This window comes from Oncorhynchus kisutch, linkage group LG3, assembly GCF_002021735.2.
Source record: "Oncorhynchus kisutch isolate 150728-3 linkage group LG3, Okis_V2, whole genome shotgun sequence".
Classification (NCBI taxonomy): Eukaryota; Metazoa; Chordata; class Actinopteri; order Salmoniformes; family Salmonidae; genus Oncorhynchus; species Oncorhynchus kisutch.
In genome coordinates this window covers 34055786-34082610 of record NC_034176.2, presented here as the reverse complement: position 1 = coordinate 34082610, position 26825 = coordinate 34055786, and the positions used below count along the sequence as shown (strand labels likewise).

The following is a 26825-nucleotide window of genomic DNA, read 5'->3' as shown; positions in this document are numbered from 1 at the left end:
GGTAATACTGACATCATCTATTTGGAAGCGGTAGAGGTGACCAATAATGCTTGCAATTGAGATCAGCTGTGTGGGTGAATTTAGTGCATATTGATGGTTTAACGAGACCTCAGTTGGCAATAATTTAGTGCCATCGATGGTTGCAATAAGCCCCTTATTTTATTATATTCCTATAGGCTATTCATTAGCTTATTCATAGTCACATAATGAAAGGTTTGAAAACAGATCTACTGTTTGTGTTTCCCTGGCTAAATTGATGATTGACAGATGTAGGCCTACAGTACTGTAGAACGATGAACTTTCCTCCAGTGTGGATGCTCGCCCATGTTTTATAGTTAGGCTATGTATAATTTGCAGAGGTGGGTAGAGTACTTAAGTAAAAGTACCGTTCATTTCAGCCTTAAGAAACTACTGAAGTAAGAGTAAAAATAGTATCCGGTCAGAAAACTACTTAAGTACTAGTTACAAATTTTGTTTGGTAATTTTTTTTACACCTGTTGGTAAACTGTGAAAGCAAAACAAAAGGATAACAACTTAGTGCAAGTTATTTATTATTAAAGCCTGACAGCACCATCTTGCAGATGTCCCCCAGCACAGATACTCTCCAATGAAAACTGACATTAAACAAAGTCTGTAGGCTGTACAGTTTCAATTGTGGTCAACACAATGTTGACTTAATATCTTTCAATGTGCACAATTTCATAAAGCTATATGGTACTCGACATTGCAATTATTTTACAATTTCAATACCATTAATGAACATATATTTCACAATATCATTTCAAGTGTATGTGATGGTAAATGCATACTAAAAATATTTACAGCAAGTGTGATGTTTAATTTTTCACTTAGAAGGAACAGGTTAGTGTTACAACAGTCAAACGATCAGTACCGAAATGTCACTATCAATCATGTTACTAGTATGCAAATCAGACACATTTCACCATGGACTTAAATTGACGTTAAAAAAAATGATAGATTTGAGCTAATCCTAACCCTTTTCCTAACCTTAATCTACTCTAACCTGTTACGTTAATTCTCCTAACCTGCTTCGAAAAGACTATTAGCTGTATCTCTTCTTTTCTTGGCTGGCCCATTCTCCTCACCCTCGGTTGTGCCGCTACAAGCTGTAAATAAAAAGACACACAAAAAAAAAGTGATTTCTAGTCTGGCACAAAAAGCTTACTGAGATGATACACTGACTGTATGACAGAGGTGCTTATAGGCCCTGTCACAAAAACTGAATGACATTTAGACAGAGAGAGAGCAATGCATGGGAGGATGCTGCAGTAGACTGAACCGTTGATCTAGCTAACGTTAGCTAGTTACATGGTTGACACTACTAGCTTAGACCGTGTATCTAGTTTCAACCTAATGTGATAGCTAGTTAGCTATTGCCACACACATCTGATTACTCTATTCACTCTTTTTGCCAATAACAAAGTGACTAGTTGGAAAACGGAGATCGTATGAGGAGCTTAAAACAGGAGATTCATCTTTTTCTGTCAAATTCTGGGTTAGCCAAAACCAGCTAGTTAGCTACCTAGGCATTTCATTTGCACTTGTCCTCAACTCAATTTCAGCAGCAGAATTATATTTTAGAAATACTTATCTTACTCCAGAAATATATAATATTGCAAACGCAGAAGGTAATTAAAGTGCAATTTACCTCGCATCTGGATAAGAACCCAATAACAAAAATATGAAGAGCTGTGGTCGAGATTGAACTGGGTTTGACGGACGACTTTGAGAGTCAATGGACTTAAAGAGTTTTGATGACAAGCTATTTTGAATACATTTCCTTGGTCAAGGGGTTATGAAATGTTCATACATGTAAAAGGGAACCAATAGTTTGATTCAATGTACATTTAATTTAATTCGCTACATTTGGTTATTATTATATAATAATATAAATCTATGTAACAAAGTGATTTGGTCAAATGTAATGTAGTAAAAAGTAAGTTATTTCCTTCAGAAATTGCTTGAGTAAGAGTACAACTACAGCCCACAGAGAGTCACTAGAAAAGTACTAGTTCCTCAAAATATATCAAGGGCAGTAGTGGGCCGGATTCGAATCCATGCCTACTCTGGCGTGTGTGTGTGCCATTGTCAGCAGCTGTACACACTGGACCACAAAGACACTGAGATAACCATGAATTTAGTTAGCCTATTGCTTGCCCCACCTGCCCTGAATGACGTGTCGCCACTGGTTTTTATGCAGTTGACTGTCTGATTATATGTGTAATATGCAAATAATGCCATGTTGACTCTCTATGTAATATGCAAATAATGACAACTGCCTTGTTTCCTCAGAGATATTCTATTACCTAGGCTGCAACTGAATAACATGGCTTCCTCTCCTTGTCTCTTCTCCTTTATCTGCACTGATGTGAAATACTTGGAGAGGTGAAAGGTAATGCCTGATCAGGATCCTCCCTATTGCTTTAACCTGTCCTTTGTTACCAGTGCAGATGAACAAGAGGAGACAAAAAGTGGAAGCCACTTCAGACAATGTTCAGATGCAGCCATGCCCAGATCAAAAAATGCCATCTCACTGCTTATTCAAGTGTCCTCCTATTTCCCCTTCTATAACCCATATGATGTAACATAGTCTCCCCACTTCTGATGTAACTAAGCCCCTCCCCTTCACACTGATGCTTATGAAACATACTCTTATGAAAGTTGATGCTCTGCTTCACTGTCGCACGCACACACACACACTTTCACAATTTAACCCTCTCTTCTCTCACTCTAGCACTACCTGACATGTTTCAGTGGTACCATTGCGGTGCCATTCCTGCTAGCTGAAGCCATGTGTGTAGGGTTTGACCAGTGGGCTACCAGTCAGCTCATAGGAACTATCTTCTTCTGTGTGGGAATCACCACCCTGCTACAGACGACACTGGGCTGCAGGTACACACACACACACACACACACACACACACACACACACACACACACACACACACACACACACACACACACACACACACAGTGATGGGTTTAGGGCATATGCAGGCACCAAGGGAAACTGTAGGCCAGTGTTGTGGCTACAGGCCTATGTCCATAATACTCTAGAATACTCTGCTATTGATCTTCTCTCCTGCACTTTCCCCTTTACTGCTTGTAAAATGTTTTACATCCCTCTCTCTTTCTGTAGTGTTCTCTCCATCTCCTCTCTCTCCTTATACCCTCTGCCTCTCACCCCCTACTCTCTCCTCTGTTCTCGCTCTCCCTCCTCTCTCTCTAAGTACCATGTTGGCATAATAGACAGTGAAAAGACTGTGAAAAGTCACTCCTCCATCCTTTCTCTTCCTCTGTTTCTCCTTCATTCCTCTTTATCCCTCTATCATGCTCGTGTGTGTGCGCGCGTGTGTCAAATCAAATCTTATTGATCACATACACATTTAGCAGGTGTTATTGCGGGTGTAGCAAAATGTGTGTCCGGGGGGTTCCTCCAAACTGGGAGCATATTCTGACGGCTCTGGTCAAACGTAGTGCACTATGATATAGGGAGCCATTTGGGTTGTCAGCCTGAGTATGTCATGAATGTTTGGTGTCAACAGTAAACCAAACTGTGGGAGAAGATATCCTTAGCTTTACATTCTACACAATGTGGTTAGCGTTAGGGATATGTTTAGGGCTACATGGTGAGGAGCATTGACTGAATGGACAAACAAGCACTCCGTTTTATTTTTTTCTCTCTCTTCCACCTCTCCCTCTACAGGAAACACTCTATCCTTTTATTTTTCTCTCCTTTTCGTTCCCTCTTTCTTTTTCAGTTCTTCCTCTCCTCACTGTGGTTAGAGGTTCAAATTTGACTCCGTGAGTCAGTGTGACCTGAGATGCCCTTCTGTTCTCTCCTCTCTGTCTCTCCCTCCCCTTGCCCACTCTCTCGCTCACTCTAGAAATATGATATCCTTTAGAAATACCACAGCCAGGTTTCATCATTGTTGCCATGGTTATTATCGCTACCACACGTGAATGTGTTGCTAGATGCCATGTCACGTCATGGTAATCTGTTTGTAATTGTGTTTGCACGTCTCAGTCTCATGGCCAAGACACAGCAGCACTGACAGGAAATCACTGCACACACACACTGGACACACACGCTGGACACACAGAAGGTACTCCGCTAGTCTCATGGCCTTGAGTGATTCCTGTGTGAAACGAGAGAATTAAGCAGTATTTTACTGTTTCAGCGGCTACAGTGTCTAATAGTCAGGCTACAGCCCTGAAAAGAACTGGACATACACTCACAGACCAGTGGTATGGCAGACCTCTGTCTGCCTGGCTCTCACACACTCCTCTCAGCTCAAGGAGAAACCAGGCGTTCAGCCACATAGGACTGCTGTGAAAAATGGGTTGATGTAATTTAAGCTGTGTCCAACTGAACCCTTCAACCAAAGAACCATAAATGTGGGCCAAAGAGCTCTATTTTCATGTCATCTGACCATAGCACCGCCTGGAGTTTGATAAACGCCATTGGCACTTGGATTGGAACCGGTTCTACGGTCAGATAACATTAAAACATAGCTATAAGGCCATGCACACCAGTGGTGGGTTTGGCGTTGAAAAAAAAGAATATGCAGAAAACTACCTCATACTTATGGTAAAATATCATTTACATTTTGAGCATGCAATATAGCACAGTATTTATTTTAGTCTTTTTTGCTCGTCTTTATCAAGGGTATCAATAATTATGGACCTGACTCTCCTGTCTTTAGTTCTGCAGTTAGGACTGATCACACAGAGAAGCATACACAGCACTTGCATACACAGAGGATTAACCTATACATAGCAATTGTGCACCATTAGAGGGCTGCGATTTCCGACAGATAACTTAGGGATAAATATTTTTTGTTGTCCCGCAGATTGTTTGGAAAAAGTTGTCTTTCTGCTTCATACGTGTTAGCCTACCTATTGTAATACAAGCACATTTGCTGCTGCATTCACACAATCAGAATTTGCTGCTTCTAGTTAAGTTGCCTGTCTAGAAATCAGAGTAGGGAGCACCAACTAAAAGTGTTAACCATCTACCAAGACAACTGGAGAACTTGGCCAGCCACTCTTAAATAGCACGTGGGCAAGCAAAGGTGAAAGGCCTTCACACTAACGAGATGGCAACCAGCACAGGTGTAACACATACTGACTAAGGAGGTGACACCAATCGGTGTGCCCCATGCACTAACGAGCTACATGTGCTAAAGTCTTAAAACAAAAACTGTAACAACATAGAAATAAAGTTGAGTTTGCAAAGTATTTCAAGAAACTGGAAAACATATCAAGCAAGTATTTTTATGTTTCACAAGTATTATCAGAGTAACTGTTTTGTACAGATCATTATCAGACTCAAGTTACAAATGCTGGTAAACACTCAAATATATTTTGTTTACATTTTTTCACAAAAGTAATGCCCTGGGCCTTTACTAATCCTGTATTAGCAGACCGATATAGACATATTCAGCGCCAGCAATCAACATGTTTTTCTACATGTAACAATGTGCAGGGCTCTAGCTGTGCCACTAGAAATTCTGGTTCGAGTCCAGGCTCTGTCGCAGCCGGTCGCGACCAGGAGACTCATGAGGCAGCGCATAATTGTCCCAGCGTCGTCCGGGTTATGGAGGGTTTGGCTGGCATGGATATTCTTGTCCCATCGCGCACTAGCGACTCCTGTGGCGGGCCGGGCGCAATGCACGCTGACACGGTTGCCAGGTGTTTCCTCCGACTCGTTGGTGCGACTGGCTTCCGGGTTAAGCGGGCATTGTGTCAAGAAGCAGTGCGGCTTGGCTCTCGACCTTCCCCTCTCCCAAGTCCGTACGGCAGTTGCAGCGATAGGGACAAGACTGTAACTACCAATTGGGGAGAAAAAGGGCTAATAAAAAATAAACTTCCTTCACCACAGATCAGCGAAGCGAAAAAAGTATGTTTGCTCTGACTTCTGCAGAGTCCGCCTCACAGTAAATGCTGTATGGCCACAGCAGACGTTGGAGTGACCATGTATAGCCTATAAGTTGCTTTGGATAAAAGCGTCTCCTAAATGCCATTTATTTTATTGTTATTATTATATTCATAGAGTGGGCTCTATAGCCTATGCATAGGTGGAGAAGCACTGGGCAATTATCTTTCCAAGGAAATGTACTAGATACATATGATTAGGCTATAGTTTACTACATTGACATTAATATCGATAAATACCTAGACATAAATATTGATCACCCGTATTGTCTCCGTCTGAACATCATCCCACTCCTATAAAACATAGCTCAAGAGAATATGCAAGTCTCTCCAACTCTGCTATATTAAAACTACGTCTAGCCTATTGGCTGATTATATCTGGGTAATACCGATAGTCTAATATAATGGTTCACGTGAGATTCAGTGTTAATTTATGTATTTCTTAGGTTATATTTGCCCATTTTGATATTGCCTATGCGCCTAAAATTGCGGTACTGCTTTTGGTTTCGCGACCAATTCTTGTTGTAGTGGGAGTCGGCGGGTGCGGTATGAAAGCTGCGGGAGTGGTATAAATAAATCCGTCCCGCGCAGACCTCTAATGCCCCGATCAGTTAAAAAAAAAAACTTCTGTGCCATGTAATGAACATTCTCTGCTTCATTGTATCTCTCTCACAACACAATCTGTAGCCAACTGATCAAACGTCAATATGACGTCCGTCTTTTCACTAATGACTGTCATTTCTGTGTCACAAATCACAGCTATCTGTGTCACCTCTGCAACATGGAGAGGGTGGGAGTGTGTGGGGGGGGGGTCTGAGGTTGAGGGCTGAAGAGATGGATAAGAGACGACAAAGGCAGGGCGGAAGGGAGGCAAAGAGAAATGGAGAGTGAGTGGTGAGGAGTGCTAGTGGCTGTGTTTGATGAGTCACAGTGTCCAGTGAGGTCAGATCAGTGAGCACACACACTGTTCTAGGAAAGGTGACTTGTTTGTGTGTGTGCTGACATGTGCCCCTACCAGTGTATTTCTAACGTGTTTCTGTCTGAGTGTAGCGCTGATGTGTGTGTGTGTTTGCGTGTCAGTGTGTGCACAGCTGGTCCCACCTGGGGACAACATGTGACCCTCTGAAGTAGATGAGTGCTGCTGGGTAAATTGGTGTCTGTGTTTGTCACGATCTCTCCCCCTTTCTCTCTTGTTCTCTCTCTCTCTCCATCTGTCTCACTCCCCCCACACACACACGTCAGTGACGATGACACTCAAATGGCCTACTTTCAGTCTAATCTACTATATACTGAGCAAAAATATAAACGGAACAAGCAAATATTTCAAAGATTTTACTGAGTTCATATAAGGAAATCAGTCAATTTAAATACATGTATTGGTTCCTAATCTATGGATGTCACATGACTGAGAATACAGATAATCATCTGTTGGTCACAGATACCTTTAAAAAAATAAAGGTAGGGGTGTGAATCAGAAAAGCAGTCCGTACTGGGTGTGATCACCATTTGCCTCATGCAGCATGACACATCTCCTTCGCATAGAGTTTATCAGACTATTGATTGTGGCCTGAGGAATGTTGTCCCACTCCTCTTCAATGGCTGTGCAAAGTTGCTGGATATTGACAAGAACTGGAACACACTGTTGTACATGTCGATAGTGAGCTTCCCTAACATGCTCAGTGGTCAACGTGTCTATGAGTATGCAGGCCATTTTCAGCTTCTAGGAATTGTGTGCAGATCATGGGGCCGTGCGTTATCATACTTAAACGTGAGGCGATGGCAGCAGATGAATGACACAACAATGGGGCTTAGGATCTCATCACGGTGTCTCCATGCATTCAAATGAACATCAATAAAATGCAAATGTGTTTGTTGTCCGTAGCTTATGCCTGCCCTCACAATGTTGACGTCAGCAAGCTGCTCGCTCACATGACGCCATACTCTAAAACGACGTTGGAGGCAGCTTATGGTAGAGAAATTAACATTAAAATCTCTGGCAACCGCTCTGGTGGGCATTCCTGCAGTCGTCATGCCAGTTGGACGCTCCCACAACTTTTGACATCTGTGGTATTGTGTTGTGTGACATTTTAAAGTGACCCTTTATTGTCCCCAGCACAAGGTGCACCTGTGTAATGATCATGCTGTTTTAATCAGCTTCTTGATATGCCACACCTGTCTGGTGGATGGATTATCTTGGCAAAGGACAAATGGTTACTAACAGGGATGTAACCAAATTTGTTCATAGAATTTGAGAAAAAAAAGAAGCTTTTTGTGCATATGGAACATTTTTGGGGTCTTTTATTTCAGCTCATGAACACATGGGACCAACACTTTACATGTTGCGTTTTTATATTTTTGTTCAGTGTAATAACAATAATGTTAGTAAAGTGATAGTTAATTTGATGTATGTCAAACATTCAAATACAGAGCAGCTTTTAAAGGTACTTAAAGGTCATGACTGGTTACTAGTTGTCCTCCTATTTTTATTCATTGTTGACATAGCTAATTTCACCTGCCTTGTACATTTCCATGGATATCAGTTCCATGCTTATTCATCATTTATTAATCACATCAATCTGGTTGTTGATTAGAGTTAATAATGATGTCCACCTGCACACTGACTGGCCAGCATTCAAATGAATGCTAATTATCAGCCACCACCTGCTCCATTCCAGCGCCACAGCTCTGTAAGTTTCCATGCTGTTGCTGTTACCTAGCCAGGGTAGACCCTGCTTCTGTGTTCACTAGTGACACCAATTGGACAGAAAGGAGAACTGTTGGTTACATGACTTGAATCCACAGCCATAACTGCCATAACTGGCATATTCATCATATAACCATCATATGACAGCAGTTATCAAACACACTATGATAACTGACTTTACAGTTTTCAGCAATTTTACATCTGGGTTGCAGTCACTCCTTGTCCATAAACTGCATTCAAGGAAACTACATATTTATTATTTTGATTCTAACGCACATCTATCACTTAAACAAATATGCTTAGTGTGTGTATTAGAGGAATGTGTGTGTGTGTGTGTTCTAATTGAGTGAGTTGCTGGGGTGTGTGTGTAGTCACTTAGCTAACAAGATAATAAGATGCTTAGTGTGTGTGTGTTGTCACTTAGCTAATAAGATAATAATCTGTTAATAAGATGCTTAGTGTGTGTATTGGTGTGTGGTTGTTGTTCCAGACTTCCTCTGTTCCAGGCAAGTGCCTTTGCCTTCCTGGCTCCCGCCAGAGCAATTCTGTCACTAGACAAGTGGAAGTGCAACACTACAGGTAAACACAAACACGCGTATACACATACACACACCCCACGAGTGCCTTCATTATGACCTGGTCTCACCCTCACTCTCCTGTCCACGTGAGCTGGCATCAGTAGTGCTGACTGGCACCTCAGTTGGCATCAGATTAGGTTTTCAGGTTGGCATCAGATGAGGTTTCCAGGTTCGGTGCCAGTGTGCTAATCTATAACGTCGGTGTTCTGGAAAAACCTTGTATTTCACTTTTTGTAGATTTAGATTTTATTAAATGTAAATCGATAGTAAGTCATGCCCCTCCATGTTCCATGAAAGTTGCATTACTCTGGAAGTAGAACTAAATAAAAGTAAAACAAAACGCCTTGTGAACTAGCCTGGCTATTTGAGAACTGGTGTCAGCCAGAGTACTTGTGACGCAGGACGCAGACGATAACAGAATGATAAATATGTGTTTTAAGCTTTCTTTTATATGTTCTTTCTGTTTTCTTTTCTTTTTTTCTCACTCCATCTTTCTCTCTGTTACCTTCTCCGTCCCTCTGTCAGTGGTTCCTTCCATGTTCAACGAGACTGAGCTGCTCAACACTGAACACATCTGGCATCCCCGGATACGAGAGGTGAGAGAGAAGTTAAATGCGAGACGGAAGGGGACAGAGCAGGAGACGTGGGGGATATTTTATAGTATCCAATCTTTACACTGCATAGTGTACAGCGAGAGGTCTACTCCTGTGTTCTGTGTCTATTGTTCAAAGCCCATGTTAGATAGCACATCCCAGTGATACCCTCTGGGCCTACACTGAAACGTAGAGTAGATAGAGTTCTAAATGATGATGTTTGTTTAAACCTGTTGCTGTGACTCAGCCTTTGGCCTTGTGCGTGTGTGTTTGTGTGTGAGAGTGTGACAGAGGCCTTTAACTCGCATTTAACCTTTTATAAGGCTTGTGTAAGCGGGTTTGGTAACCCTGTTTTGATGCGTGTGTGAGGCGGTAACTCAATCACGATGTCACAATGAATAGAATTAGAGACGAGGACATCGATAGACTATCAAGGCTGTACCAAAGTCTGTCTCTTTGCCCTCCAGATCCAGGGGGCTATCATTGTGTCGTCTCTGATAGAGGTGTGTATTGGCTTCCTGGGGCTCCCTGGGCTCTTGTTGAAATACATCGGGCCCCTAACTATCACCCCGACTGTGGCCCTCATCGGCCTGTCTGGCTTCCAGGCTGCAGGGGAGAGAGCAGGGAAACACTGGGGCATCGCCATGCTGTGAGTAGTATACTGTGGCTCTAATCTCTGCTGACTGACTACTTGTATAGTCCCCTATACATTCCCAGCCCTCCATATGTTTTCCTATAGTGTCTGTTGTCTTGTTATGATGCATGGCAAATTTAGGTGAAAACAAGAAATCATTTTACTTTCTATCTTATCGATCTTTTGTTATCCTATAAGACTGACTCCCGCCCCACAGAGGCATCCTTAGCCAATCAATTATCATAGCAGCCCATTAAATAGCCAATCAGAATGAATTACCGGCAGACGCAGTCGCCCCTGCGGAATGGAGGTGGGAACCCTTAGTGCTCCAGACAGAGTCCTCTTAGCCTAGGTTCAGAAGGACTGTTGGTAATTGTTTGTGTCTGCTACATTGTTATTCATTTATTTATTTAGTCTATTTCGGGAAAATTTGTCTTGCGACTCATCTCAAACAACATAACATCTGTGTTTCTTTGCTATGTAAACTTCTTTGAGTTATCAATGAATTGATTTCATTGTGTTTTTTGAGAATTACACCTTTTGGATTCGGCTGTCTTTTTTTTGCAGTCTTCAACAACGGGTTATTGGTTCTCTTGACAAAACTGTTCTACATATCAAAGCAGATCATGGATGTTTGCAAGTGTGCTTAGTGCTTTTCCTTGACCCCTGACTTCTGTATTTCTTGCTCGTCCTCTCTCTCCCTCTCTCTAGCACTATATTCCTGGTGTTGTTGTTCTCTCAGTATGCGAGGAACGTACAGCTTCCTCTGCCCATCTACAAGGCTAAGAAAGGTTGGACCTCTTATAGATTACAGCTCTTCAAGATGTTCCCTGTGAGTACCCTGACACACACACACACACACACACACACACACACACACACACACACACACACACACACACATACATACATACACACAGAGAGAGAGAGATGCATGCACAGAGAAATACACTGGTAGGAGCATACACACCTAAATACACATACCCTTTCCTAGAGTGTGCTTATTGATCCAGTCCATCACAGTGCCATGTGAGGTAAGATAAATGGGCACACACTCCTCCATCTCTCTCTGTCTTTTAGATACCTCTTTCCATCCTCCCATTACCTGTCAAGTCCTGCTGTTCAAATCTTATTCACCCTCCCCTGTCTCCTCCTCCCCCATTCCTCTTAATAAGATCTGAAATGATTCAGCCCTCTGTGGTGCCCCTTTGACTTTGTTTTTCCCTGTTCTGAGCTGTATATATATCTCCTGTGTGCCTGTCTGTCTGTGACCGTATGTGAAATTTGTTTTGCCTACTACTTACTAAAACTGCATTCTGTGTACTAATCATACTACATACTATTTAGAGCATACTGTTTGGTAAAAACGTATGCAGTAAGCAACAAATATCAACATACTACTCATCCATACTGAGAATGTGTCATCTAATGCGCAATTGTGCTTGTTCCTTACCATTCATAACTTTCTGTTTTTGCATACCCAAACGGCCTACTATTTAGTATGCATGTACGGGTATTCGGACGTGGCCTGTGTGTTGTAGACCGCCTGTACCCTCCATTCTGTTGGCAAATGTGCAATCACTGGAGAATAAGCTGGACGAGCTCAGTTTGAGACTATTACATCAACAAAACATTAAGAAAAATAATATCCTATGCTTCTCGGAGTCATGGCTGAACAAGTACATGGATAATATACGGTTAGCTGGGTTTTCTGTGCATTGGCAGGAGAGAATGGTAGTGTCCAGTAAGCTCCGGGGGAGGGGGGTGTCTCTTTGTTAACAACAGCTGGTGCGCAATGTCTTATATTAAGGAAGGCTCAAGGTTCTGCTCGCTTGTTAGAATATCTCATGATAAACTGTAGACAACTATTTAACACAAGTTTTCATCTATATTTTTCGTAGTTGTTTATTTACCACCACAAACCGATGCTGACACTAAGACCGCACTCAACTAGCTGTATAGGGCCATAAACAAACAAGAAAATGCTCATACAGAGGCGGCGTTCCTAGTGGCCGGGGATTTCAATGCAGGAAAACTCAAATCAGTTTTACCTCATTTCTACCAGCATGTCACCTGTGCAACTAGAGGGAAAACAATTCTAGATCAGCTATACTCCACACACAGAGGCGAAGACAAAGCTCTCCCTACATTTGATGTCTGACCATAACTCTATCCTCTTGATTCCTGCTTACAAGCAAAAACTCAAAAAGGAGGAATCAGTGACTCCCTCAATACGCAAGTGGTCTGATGAAGCGGATGCTAAGCTACAGGACTTTCGCTATTGAGGAGTTTACCACATCAGTTACTAGCTTCATAAATAAATGCATCGATTACGTTGTCCCCACAGTGACCATACGTACGTGCATATCCCAACCAGAAGCCATGGATTATAGGCAACATCCGCACTGAGCCAAAGACTAGAGTTGACGCTTTCAAGGAGTGGGCAGCCCAGCAATGCAAGCCTACCAGACAGGCTAAATATTTCTATGCTAACTTCAAGGCAAGCAAAACAGAACAATGTGTAAGAGCACCAGCTGTTCTGGATGACTGTGTGATAACTCTCTCCGTAGCCGATGTGAGTGAGCCCTTTAAAAAGGTTAACATTCGCGAGGCCTCAGGGCCAGATGGATTATCAGGATGCTTACTCAGAGCATGTGCTGACCAGCTGGCAATTCTCTTCACTGACATTTTCAACCTCTCCCTGACCCTGTCTGTAATACAGTGCATTCTGAAGGTATTCAGACCCCTTAACTCTTTCCACATTTTGCTACGTTACAGCCTTATTCTAAAAAATAATTAAATTGTTGATCCCCCTCATCAATCTACACACAATACCCCATAATGATGAAGCAAAAACAGGTTTCTATAAATTAACAGAAGTATTAAAAATAAAACACAGAACTATCACATTTACATAATTATTCAGACCCTTTACTCAGTACTTTGTTGAAGCACCTTTGGCAATGATTACAGCCTCGATTCTTCTTGGGTATGATATGATACTACAAGCTTGGCACACCTATATTTGGAGTTTCTCCCATTCTTCTCTACAGATCCTCTCAAGCTATGTCAGGTTAGATGGGGAGCATCGCCGCACAGCTATTTTCAGGTCTCTCCAGAGATGTTCGATTGTGTTCAAGTCCGGGCTCTGGCTGGGCCACTCAAGGACGTTCAGAGACTTGTCCCGAAGCCACTCCTGCATTGTCTTGATTGTGTGCTTAGGGTTGTTGTCCTGTTGGAAGGTGAATCTTAACCCCAGTCTGAGGTCCTGAGCACTTTGGAGCAGGTTTTCATCAAGAATCGCTTGCTCTGTGCATCTTTCCCTCTATCCTGACTAGTCTCGCAATAAAATGCAAATTAATTACTTAAAAATCATACAATGTGATTTTCTGGATTTTTGTTTTAGATTCCGTCTCTCACAGTTGAAGTGTACCTATGATAAAAATTACAGACTTCTACATGCTTTGTAAGTAGGAAAACCTGCAAAATCAGCAGTGTATCAAATACTTGTTCTCCCCACTGTACTTATTCAAGGGTTTTTCTTTATTTTTACTATTTTCGACATTGTAGAATAATATTGAATACATAAACTATGAAATAACACATGTGGAATCATGTAGTAACCAAAAAAGTGTTAAGCAAATCAAAATATATTTTATATTCTTCAAAGGAGCCACCCTTTGCCACGATGACAGCTTTTGCACACTCTTGGCATTCTCTCAACCAGCATCACCATGAATGCTTTTCCAACAGTCGGCACACAAAAAAATATGATTTCATCCTTTTTTTTAAAGACTGTAATGTGGAAAAAGTCAAGGGGTCTTAATAATTTCTGAATGCACTGTACCTACTTGTTTCAAGCAGATCTTGTGCCCAAGAACACAAAGGTAACCTATCTAAATGACTACCATCCTGTAGCACTCACATCTTTAAGCATGAAATGCTTTGAAAGGCTGGTCATGGTTCACATCAACACCATCTTTCCAGACACCTTGGACCCACTCCAATTTGCATACCACCCCAACAGATCCACAGATGACACCATCTTTATTGCATTCCACACTACCCTTTTCCACCTGGACAAAAGGATCACCTATGTGAGAATGCTATTTATTGACTAAAGCTCAGCGTTCAACACCATAGTGCCCTCCAAGCTCATCACTAAGCTAAGGAACCTGGGACTGAACACCTCCCTCTGCAACTGGATCCTGGACTTCCTGACAGTCGCCCCCGGGTGGTGGAAGTAGGAAATAACACATCCGCCATGCTGACCCTCAACACGCAGGTCCTTCGGGGGTGCATGATAGTCCCCTACTGAACTCCCTGTTCAGCCACACAAGACTCCAACACCATCATTAAGTTGGACGACAATGAGACAGCCTATAGGTAGGAGTTCAGAGACCTGGCAGTGTGGTGTCAGGACAACAACCTCTCCCTCAATGTGAGCAAGACAAAGGAGCTGATCATGGACTACATGAAACGGAGGGCCAAGCACGCCCCCATCCCCATCGACGGGGCTATAGTGGAGCAGATCGAGAGCTTCAAGTTCCTCGGTGTCCACATCATTAAGGAGCTGTCATGGTCCAACCATACCAACACAGTCATGAAGAGGGCACGACAACACCTGAAAAAGATTTGGCATGGGTCCTCAGATCCTCAAAAGGTTCTACAGCTGCGCCATCGAGAGCACTGGTTGCAACTGCTCGGTCTCCGACCGCAAGGCACTTCAGAGGGTAGTGTGTAGGTCCAGTGCATCACTGGGGCCAAGCTTCCTGCCATCCAGGACCTCTATACCAGGCAGTGTCAGAGGAAGACCAAAAAAAATGTAAGACTCCAGCCACCCTTGTCATACTGTTCTCTCTGCGACCGCACGGCAAGCAGTACCGGAGCGCCAGGTCGAGGTCCAAGAGGCTTCTAAACAGTTTCTACCCCCAAGCCGTAAGACTCCTGAACACCTAATCAAATGGCTACCCAGACTATTTGCACACCCCCCTCTCTCTCTTTTACACCGCTCCTACTCTCTGTTGTTATCATCTATAGCATAGTCACTATAATAACTCTACCTACATTTAAATATTACCTCAACTTAATGGTGCCCCCACACATTGACTCTATACCGGCACCCCCCTGTATATAGTCTCGTATTGTTATTTTACTGCTGCTCTTTAATTACTTGTTACTTTATTTCTTATTCTTATCCAGTTTTTTATTTTGAACTGCATTGTTGGTTCGGGGCTCGTAAGTAAAGCATTTCCCTGTAAGATCTACACACCTGCTCTATGAGGTCCATGTGACTAATACATTTTATTTTATTTGCTCTGTGCCCCCTGCTGGTCATTTGATGTCATGATAGCTCATATATCTGCTGCTCCAGTAGACAGACGCTTGTATTGGTGACTCCACTCTAATAAAGTTCTCTTCATCACTCTCTCTCCCTGTCTGATTAAAAGTTCCGCTCTTTATCAATCTGCTCTTTACAGTTTGAACTGGTGACCTCACAACTCCCATATTGAAAAAAAGTAATCATCACTCTCTGTTTAAAGGGCATTCTATAGAAGTTCTGCAGTTTTATTGTGGTGTTCTTCACTGTAACTCAACAGGACATACTGCAATTATCTGTGTGTTTTGAGGGTCATGTTTGACTCTTAGTGTTTCCGTCTTCCTCAGATCATCATGGCCATCCTGGTGTCATGGCTGATTTGTTTTATCTTTACCGTAACCAATGTTTTCCCACCGGAGAAAGACAAGTACGGTTACTACGCCCGCACCGACGCACGCCAGGGGATACTGGCAGCCGCACCCTGGTTCAAGATCCCCTACCCTTGTGAGTTACCACTCCTTATGGTGTACATCCCACCCCTAGCTAAGCCCAAATTCTGAATGAGAGCATCCAATAGCTTCATAGGTTCCTCAAATCTAGAATGTTTTGGAGTTGTTTGTTCCACATCAGTGTGTCGATGTTGGGTTTGTGTTTTTTTTTTACCCATAGTTCAGTGGGGTGTTCCTACGGTGACAGCGGCGGGGGTGATTGGTATGTTCAGTGCCGTGGTCGCCAGCATCATTGAGTCCATTGGAGACTACTACGCCTGTGCCCGCCTCTCCTGTGCCCCCCCACCCCCCATTCACGCCATCAACAGGTACTTGACCTTGCTTGCATAGCTCCTTGCCTAATGCACCTCATAGAATATGCTTACCTCACACAGACACAATGGTTTGAATCATGAATTGACATCCATCTCTCGCTCACTCTCTCCCTCTTTTTTTCTGTTTTTCTCTCTTTGTAGGGGTATATTTATGGAAGGTCTCTCCTGCGTGTTGGATGGGCTGATGGGGACAGGAAACGGCTCTACTTCCTCCAGTCCTAATATAGGCGTGCTAGGCATCACTAAGGTAACCATCACACCCTTCAATACACAGAGTCCTACTACAAGTTCTATTCAAATATTAAATATTTGTTTTAATTAGCTAGTAGTCTGCTTGGATTTAATTTGCTCTGTAGAGTGGGACTATTTTATTCTTCCTGCTTCTTCGCTTTCTTACTCCCTGCTGCTCTCTGATTGGTCCTCCAGGTGGGCAGCCGGCGTGTGATCCAATACGGTGCTGCTATGATGCTACTGCTAGGGCTGGTGGGTAAATTCAGCGCATTGTTCGCCTCCCTGCCTGACCCTGTTCTGGGGGCGCTGTTCTGTACCCTGTTTGGGATGATTACAGCTGTGGGACTGTCCAACCTGCAGTTTGTAGACCTCAACTCCTCCAGGAACCTTTTTGTTCTGGGCTTCTCCATTTTCTTTGGCCTGGTGCTGCCCAGCTACCTCAAACAGAACCCTCTGGTCACTGGTGAGTAGAGGACAAGTGGACTACAGATTTAGCTCATTGGCCTACTCCTTCAGTGTTTACACATCTAAAAGGACTGGGTAGGTCTCTGAACCCTCTCTCTCGTTCTCTCTCTATCCCTCTTTTCTGTCTCTCAGGTATAGTGTCGATTGACCAGGTGTTGAACGTCCTCCTGACCACAGCCATGTTCGTAGGGGGGTCAGTGGCATTTGTGCTGGACAACACTATCCCTGGTGAGTGGACTGTACTATCCCACTATCACTGTTAGTTTAGTCTATCACACTACTACTATTAATCTACTACTGTACTCAACCATTTTGAGTGCATTTTGAGATAGGACAAGCATATCACAAACTGTTGCCTTCTCCAATCGCTCACCCCCTCGTCCTGTCTTCCTCTTCTCTCTCTCTCTCTCTCTTTCCTCTCTCCTTTCCTCCTTTCAGGTACGCCGGAGGAGCGAGGGATCAGGAAGTTGAAGCGTGGGTCGGGACCCAGTACTGCGGAGCTGGAGGGGATGAGAACCTACGACCTCCCGTTCGGCATGGACTTCCTGCGCCGCCACACCGTCTTCCAGTACTTCCCCATCAGCCCCACCTTCAGCGGCTACCAGTGGGGCGCGATCCGCAAGGCCTGCAGACTTAGGGGGGGACGGGGTGGGGCAGGGAAGGCAGCAGAGATGGAGGGAATCACAGATCCAGGGGAGAGCGGTGTATAGCAGACTGGTAGAACCGGGCTGGAGGGAAGAGAGATGGCGTTTGGTACCATGGAAGGAAGGGAGGGGTGGAGGTTTTTGGGTAGCGTCAGTGCAGTGTGACATGCTCAACCCTGTCTTGTATGAATGTGTGTCTGTATAACACTGTCTATGGCCTATTCATGCTGTTGTTAGCATGTTATACCAGTGTTGTTACCAGTGTCATGAGCGTGTAATAACAGATGTCCTTATAGGGAAAGTTTCAGATGGAGATGCAACATGCTCTTGTCTCTGCCTAGTATGTGAGTGAAAGAGCATAGGAATGCCTTAGACAGCCCATTATTGAGGTCCCTCTCTTCCCATTGCACTATTTCTTCTAGATCTTCAGTTAACACTTATTTTCTCAGTTAACCTGTCTACATCAGTCAATCTGTCTACATACATTCCAAGGGGAATGGTAAGAAAAGGTTTGTTCTCTGCTGTTTAACCAAAATAATCCGATGTATTACACTCCCAGTGGCCTCTGTGTGTGTGTGTGTGTGTATGCCCACCCATGACATTGTGATGGGGTTGAGTGTGTCACTTGCGCTGGCAGATTTCCTGTTTCCGGACAGATGGACAGAGACAGACATACAGATGGATGGACAGTATCTCGTTTACGGCAAAAGTTTAAAGCTGAATGATTGACACCTTTCAGACCCATTGAGAATCAGATGCAGCTGGTCAGTCAGCCCTGTTTAGCAAACCTACACTTCCCACGGTGGTTATGGGAAATGTAGTCTCCTGTTGAAAGGGGATTGGATGGAATTGAGGCTTTATGAAAATTCACATTAGACTAATAATTGGCCTAAATTTACACACACACACACAGGCAAGCACACTACCAAACACAAGCAAGGCAAGGTCATGCAGATACTGTTGATGAAAGTGGCTTGTCAAGTGGTAGATCTTAGCCATGCAAAGTGATTGTGGTGTTCGTTTTACATTATTAGAGTTAATGCCCATTTTGTTTACCGGAACCTGCCCCTCTATTTGGCTTCTATTACCCGTTTAAGTCAAACACACAATTAGGGCTGTTATGGTGACCGCATTATCACAACACCGGCAGTCACAAGTCATGACCGCAGTCAAAATTCCACGTGACCGCTGAGTCATGGAAACTAGGCTTCTCCAAAACTGCGCTTTGATGGTCATTAATATCCTACCAAATTTGCTAAAAGTCACTAATAGCCTTGTACTCAGCGATGTATTGTCCCTCTAATCACTCTGACATCAATGCAAATGCAATCAAAAATTAAATGAAACAATTAATGAGAGCCCTGGAATTCAGAGTTGGAATGGAATAGGATCACCTTTGTGCAGCTAGATAGAGCCAGCTCCTCATAGCTCAACCTGAACTCAAGGGTAGACGTAACATAGTAAATGTCAATACGAGACACTCCATTTAGTATGACATGTTACATTTCATATGGCATGCATTAATTTGCTGTGATAACCATACCAAACGTAACATATACTAATTACTGTCCCAGATATACGTTTACTACACAACATGACCAAAAGTATGTGGAAACCTGCTCGTCGAACATCTCATTCCAAAATCATGGCCATTATTATGGAGTTTGTCCCCCCTTTGCTGCTATAACAGCCTCTACTCTTCTGGGAAGGCTTTCCACTAGATGTTGGAACATTGCTGCGGGGACTTGCTTCCATTCAACAACAAGAGCATTGGTGAGGTCGAGCACTGATGTTGGGCGATTAGGCCTGGCTCGCAGTCGGCGTTCCAATTCATCCCAAAAGTTTTCGATGGGGTTGAAGTCAGGGCTCTGTGCAGGCCAGTTAAGTTCTTCCACACTGATCTAGACATTTCTCCAGAGAACGAACAGTTATTGTGCTGACGTGGCTTCCAGAGCCAGTTTGGATCTCGGTAGTGAGTGTTGCAACTGAGGACAGACATTTTTTACGCGCTTCAGCACTCGGTGGTCCCGTTCTGTGAGCTTGTGTGGCCTACCACTTCAGGGCTGAGCCGTTGTTGCTCCTAGACGTTTCCACTTCAGAATAACAGCACTTACAGTTGACCGTGTCAGCTCTAATAGGGCAGAAATTTAACAAACTGACTTGTTCGAAAGGTGGCATCCTATGACGGTGCCACGTTGAAAGTAATTGAGCTCTTCATTAAGGCCATTCTACTGCCAATGACTGTCTATGGAGTTTGCATGGCTGTGTGCTCGATTTTAGAAAACGGGTGAACTAGCCGAATCCACTAATTTTGGAGTGTCCACATACTTTTGTATAATGTATGTTATGTCTAGTCTATGAGACCATGCTGCATAGCTGGGGTTGTATTTTTTTCCCCCGCTACAGACGGCTATACCGTTTCGGCTATATCATATTGGTTCGCTAATACAAGACTAGGAAAAGACCCAGTGCACTACATTTGTGATTGTTATATATACAGTACCAGTCAAAAGTTTGGATACCAACTCATTCAAGGGTTTTTCTTTATTTTTACTATTTTCTACATTGTAGAATAATAGTGAAGACGTCAAAACTATGAAACGACACACATGGAATCATGTAGTAGTAGTAAGCAAAAAAGTGTTAAACAAATAAAAATATGTTAGATTCTTCAAAGTAGCCACCCTTTGCCTTGATGACAGCTTTGCACACTCTTACCATTCTCTCAACCATCTTCCGCTGGAATGCTTTTCCGACAGTCTTGAAGGAGTTCCCACATATGCTGAGCACTTGTTGGCTGCTTTTCCTTCACTCTGTTGTCCAACTCATCCCAAACCAAATTGAGATTGTTAAGGTTGGATGATTGTGGAGGCCAGCTCATCTGATGTAGCACTCTATCAATCTCCTTCTCGGTCAAATAGAACTTACACAGCCTGGAGGTGTGTTGGGTCATTGTCCTGTTGAAAAACAAATGATAGTCCCACTAAGCGCAAACCAGATGGGTTGGTGTATCGCTGCAGAATGCTGTGGTAGCCATGCTGATTAAGTGTGCCTTGAATTCTAAATAAATCACAGACAAGTGTCACCATCACACCACTTCCTTCATGCGTCACAGTGGGAACCACACATGCGGAGATCATCCGTTCACCTACTCTGCGTCTCATCAAAGACACAGCGTTTGGACCAAAAATCTCAAATTTGGAATTCAGACCAAAGGACAGATTTCCACCAGTCTAATGTCCATTGCTCGTGTTTCTTGGCCCAAGCAAGTCTCTTCTTATTGGTGTCCTTTAGTAGTGCTTTCAGCAATTTGACCATGAAGGCCTGATTCACAGTCTTCTCTGAATAGTTGATGTCTGAGATGCCATTTATTTGGACTGCAATTTCTGAGGCTGGTAACTCTAATGAACTTATCCTCTGCAGCAGAGGTTACTGGGTATTCCTTTCCTGTGGCGGTCCTCATGACAACCAGTTTATCATAGCGCTTGATGGTTTTTGCGACTACACTTGAAGAAACTTTAAAAGCTTGAAATGTTCCAGATTGACTGACCTTCATGTCTTAAAGTAATGATGGACTGTTGTTTCTCTTTGCTTATTTGACCTCCTCTTGCCATGATATAGACTTGGTATAGACCAAATAGGGCTATCTTCTGTATACCACCCCTGCCTTGTCACAACACAACTGATTGTCTCAAACGCATTAAGAAGGAAAGAAATTCCACAAATAATCTTTTAACAAGGCACACATGTTAATTGCATTCCAGGTGACTACATCATAAAGCTAGCTGGGAGAATGCCAAGTGTGCAAAGCTGTCATAAAGGCAAAGGGTGGCTTCTTTGAAGAATCTCAAATATAAAATATATTTTGATTTGTTTAACACTTTTTTTGGTTACTACATGATTCCATATGTGTTATTTCACAGTTTTGATGTCTTCACTATTATTCTACAATGTAGAAAAATAGTAAATATAAGGAAAACCCTTGAATGAATGGGTGTGTCCAAACTTTAGACTGGTAATGTTTATTTTTTTTAAATAAAATAATGCGATTTTTTTTTTTTCACACCCTCAGCACCCCTAGGCCTATAGGCATGCATTATTTTGCAACTTTTTCAAATCATAGTTGCATGTATCATGTAGCCTAGCCCATAGAATATATGTTTTGAGAAGGTTTGTCTCACAACTAAAGTGGCCAAATAACTCTATAGCATAGCCTATAGCCCTTGGATCCCTGGGGCCGGGTTGGAGAGCCCATAGTCTACAGACACTATAGTGAAACATGTATTCTTATAAGCCCAGTCATCGTGTGTGAAAGCAGAGTTTGCTATTCGAGTGCAGGCTTCGTATTACATGTTGATTTTTTTTGTTGTTGTTGTGGGCCATTTATTTCAAAATAATTCCACACATTTATCATATGTGAAAGACCAGATGAAATTGAAAATAGTCTGATGGGTGAGAATAAGTGGGTGCAGCCTGCGCAAGAAACAGAGCAGAGCGCATGCCTTTCATGCAATTTTTTTCAAATCATCATTACAGCATTTGTCAGCCTTTGGCTATATGTTTGGATTTCTAATACATTCCAAGGTTTGTATCACAACTACAGTTGCATAAATAACTCTAAATTAAGCATATAGGAGGACTTGTTTCAAGTTATCACTTTGTTAACGGCTCAACACAGAATAGGGAGTGCAACACGTGTGCACTCCCTCGGACATCGTTTTGGGGAAATATCCATTCTATTTTATTCACCTATGTTCAGTTGTATTCTTCTTACTATGAAATAACATTAAATAATTCCACAAGAATTCTAAGCAAATCTTGTGTGTTAAATGAACTAGTGCCACAGCCATATGGCATAGCCAGATCAGGGGCGAACATAAGGATGACTCAGAATATACTATTCTGTTCTTCTGAAATAGGCTACATCTTCATATAATTTCTTTAGACCTGCCTAAAATGGGCTATATTACATGGATTTATTCAACTTTTGAAAATGTAGATGTTCCAAAGGTCCACATCAGTGGCTTGTAGAATATGCGTGGAAGCCCGGAGATGCTAAACGTGTTTATGTTAATTAAAGGTCATTTTAACGTGACCCCTGCAATTATTTGCATGGCAGTTAGGCTGACAAAATTGCATGACTGCCACTGCCCTACACACAACACAACAGATCTCCCAACAAACTGTCAATGTCCTCCACTGGACAGAGGGCCCGGTCCCAAATCAACCTCTAGTCCTGGACACTTCTCCTAGTCCCCTAGTCCTGGACACTTCTCCTAGTCCCCTAGTCGGGACACTTCTCCAAGTCTCCTAGTCCTGGACACTTCTCCTAGTCCCCTAATCTTTGGACACTTCTCCTAGTCCCCTAGTCTTGGACACTTCTCCTAGCACCCTATTCCTGGACACATCTAAATGCCCTCTCATAGATCTGAAAGAACTAGAATGGATGTATGGAAATATCATGGTAACAACCCTCCTGAAGGGTTAGTTGAAGCTAGTAGGCCACCACTTTTGATTACACCTGTCTGTTTCTTTCACATCCAGGAAGGGCCATGAAGAAGAGTCTAGTCCATGGGTATGAGCTAGTGCTGGGGAAGAGGGCTTGATTTGGGACTGGAAATGAGGGTCAAAGTCGATATGTTCACCCAGTCAGCTTGCAGGCCTTACTGTGTCAGTATTATCTTTCGCATCTTTAACTACCACCACCAAAAACCAGCTCTCTCATGAACGCGTACTCCCTCATCCAGCTGCTGTTATTACAACTGGAATTTCAAGGTTGACTTATAAGCTGCTTGTAAGACATTATTGAATAGTTTAACTAGTAATAACTATTTGTAAGTCATTGCTGTAAGTAAGTTGTTCATGTATTTATTAACCTGTAAGGATCTATAATCATATAAATAACAAGCAACAGGCTATATACAATCTAATGGTTAACCAACTGTGTAATAATGTTCATAAGCAGTTCATAAGCACACTTTCAAAAGCATTCATACTTTTTGTTATATATATATAGGCTACAAACGCTTTAGCATGAAGCAGAATGCACTTGGATTTCTAGTTGTTTTTAAAATGTAGCCATTTTTTCTAACTCACTGATATCCTTAATTTTGCCAATGTGTGTTGGATGCATATTTAGACTAGTGTTTGGGTAGTGTTTGTCAGCACATGCATGGGGGTATAGGTGGTTTGGCCACTGCCCAGGCCACAGCCTGAGTAAAGATCATGCTATGATTAAGGCTTATGATCAGAGTAACACCCGTGCAGGGTTTGCAGAGGAAGGAAGAGGCGAGACGCTCCACAGATTTAGCTAGGCAAATGACCAGAAAAAAACGTATGTACCCAGATGCCTGACTGAAAGTGAGAAGTAGTGAAAGAAAAAAGAGAGGTGGTTTTTAAAGTGCCAATCGCATCCCTGATTTCTGTCCTGCCCTCTGCCCTGTCCTACTCTGCTACAGATGTCAGGTGGTCTACTGTTCTGTTCAAGTGAACATGTTTGATTTACAGACACGGCACCATAACAGTATCTTCAGGTTTAAGGGTGTGTAATGGAGGGGGTATTTTTAAAATGTTTATAGGAGAGGGGGAGAGGGGTTGTGGCTGTATTATTATTATTATTATTATTATTATTATTATTATTATTATATTTTTTAATGGCTCATAGACTGTACAATCTTATCCTGCACCTATTAATTACTATTATTGTTATGATTGTTACTAGAGCCATTGTTCATATTGTTGCCATTGTTCACTTATTTGTGAACAGTGTAACCCCCACCCCCCCCAAATCCTCTCTCCATCCCTCATGTGTGGTAGAATGTTTCAGAAGCTGGGGTCAAGTTCATGTCAATAATTCACAACTGAGGGTGCATCAGACATGGCACCCTATTCCCTATATTATGCACTGTACTGCATAAGGGATAGAATGTCATTTGGGACAAACTTAGTGTGATTGACATGGGGGCAACTTTTTGGAACCTCTGCTATGTGTGTTTTCACTGGAGTGCTGTGTGTTACTGTGTGAGCCATCATCCATAGAAAACCAATGGTTGACTGTTGAGGTAGGGTTGAATTGGGACTCCTTCTGGCCAGTGTGGTTGACTATCATAAGCCTACATGAGACTTAACAACATGAACAAGATGCACAGTTTCAGACTGAACCAAAATGCAAAAGAAGCACCTATCCTTTCTTCATTCTTTCTCAAACTATTTCCCTTGCTCTTCTATTTGCTGCACCAAAACAATGAGAGTGGGAGTAGTCACTGGTTCAGAAATGCAGACATTTTTAAAATGTTAAGTAACATTTCAGATTTACTTTGTTTTATCTTGTTGATTACTTTATTTAGTTATGATTAGTAAGAAAGTAATTGTTTAGTGAAATTTGTGTGCCTTATGCACAATGTCAGAAAGATATTTATCCGTTTAGAATTGACTTGTTCTGGCCCTATAATAATTTTCTGATTTTCCGTTGTTGCAGAGAGATCATGATAGTGTTAGTCTCCACAGGCAGCAGGTTGAACTGGACATGACTCCGTTAGGCCCTCGAACTAGACCTGGAGGTGTGAGGGGGAAAAGGAGAACACCTTGAACATTCTGCTCTAAACAGACTAACTATAGTCAGGGTGTGGAGAGAAGAGGATGGCCAATGGTTTTGTACCAGTGATATGGCAGCATGCTTGGTACTGCCTTCCTCTTCTCTGCTCTGTAGAGCTAGGAACAGTGGATACTATAGATGGAATAGACCAGTCCTTCAACTTGCTCAACTACCCCCCCCCCCCCCCCCCCCCCCCACGCCTGCAGTGCAGATATGGTGTCCGTGTCCTCTCTGTTTAAGTGTACCTGTTTTCGAGAGAGAGAATGTCTGAAATAGCATGTTGTCCACTAGGGGAGTAGGGTGTTATTTCAGCTTCAGCCCATAGACCACCTCATTTGAAGCCAATGCCTCACCTCTGTATGAGCTTTAACTCATTCTCAATGTTAAAAACCATGCCCCACGAGCCAGGTCAAGGTATGGCCATGTCTATGACACAAAGAAATATATCCCTTTCAGTTATTTTGAAGGGGAAACTACCTGAACAATATACATTTCTCTTTCTCAAGTGTTTTATCTTTTTAAAGTTTTTTTTTAATACATCGTTATGTTTATTACAGACAGATGTTTGTAAGAAAATAAATCATGCATTTTAATATTTTGTCATGCTGCAATGTGCACCATTTATTACATTTTTATTTAATTAAAATAAAGAATACATTTTTTTCTATTTTTAATCTGTAGTTTGGTGGAATACTTTTGCTAGTTAGAATTTTTTTAATATTGTATATTTCCAACATTGCTTCCTGTTTATCATGTTAATAAAGTTTTCATACAAATTGAGAAACACCTGACAAACTTTAAACAGATGTAAGAAATATATACATGTATATTGAATTGTGTAGGCTACAGTGTGTGGAAAACATCTGGACCAGGCATTGTGTAGGCTACAGTGTGTGGAAAACATCTGGACCAGGCATTGTGTAGGCTACAGTGTGTGGAAAACATCTGGACCAGGCATTGTGTAGGCTACAGTGCGTGGAAAACATCTGGACCAGGCATTGTGTAGGCTACAGTGTGTGGAAAACATCTGGACCAGGCATTGTGTATACTAATAGTAGCAACAAAATGTTATATTCTTTGTTCCTTAAACTATTTAATAAGATGTTACAGAATTAATGTTGTCTATTGTCTTTATTGTTAGTAGAAATCAATTATGTTTAGACCTCTATCTTACTATTTCAGCCTAGGCTTAACATAAACACTAGATCTGCTGCACAACATACCCACATCATATATAGTCTCAAGTTCTATTGTTTAAATGATCCTCTTTCAACTTGTCCA

General features: G+C 42.4%; 1 protein-coding gene across 2 annotated transcripts in view; it reads left to right on the top strand.

Moving 5' to 3' along the window:
• Positions 1–26660, top strand: part of LOC109881535 (solute carrier family 23 member 2) — a 76247-nt gene extending 49587 nt beyond the window's left edge. For both annotated transcript variants that reach the window (XM_020473664.2, XM_020473658.2), the window contains exons 5-15: positions 2756–2913; positions 9153–9241; positions 9766–9836; positions 10301–10482; positions 11179–11299; positions 16135–16291; positions 16457–16604; positions 16752–16857; positions 17037–17304; positions 17439–17534; positions 17745–26660. In XM_020473664.2, coding sequence (XP_020329253.1) covers positions 2756–2913; positions 9153–9241; positions 9766–9836; positions 10301–10482; positions 11179–11299; positions 16135–16291; positions 16457–16604; positions 16752–16857; positions 17037–17304; positions 17439–17534; positions 17745–18016 — 1668 coding nt within the window. In that variant the 3' untranslated portion in view covers positions 18017–26660. The remainder of the gene's footprint in view (positions 1–2755; positions 2914–9152; positions 9242–9765; positions 9837–10300; positions 10483–11178; positions 11300–16134; positions 16292–16456; positions 16605–16751; positions 16858–17036; positions 17305–17438; positions 17535–17744) is intronic.
• The last annotated feature ends 165 nt before the right edge of the window (positions 26661–26825 follow it).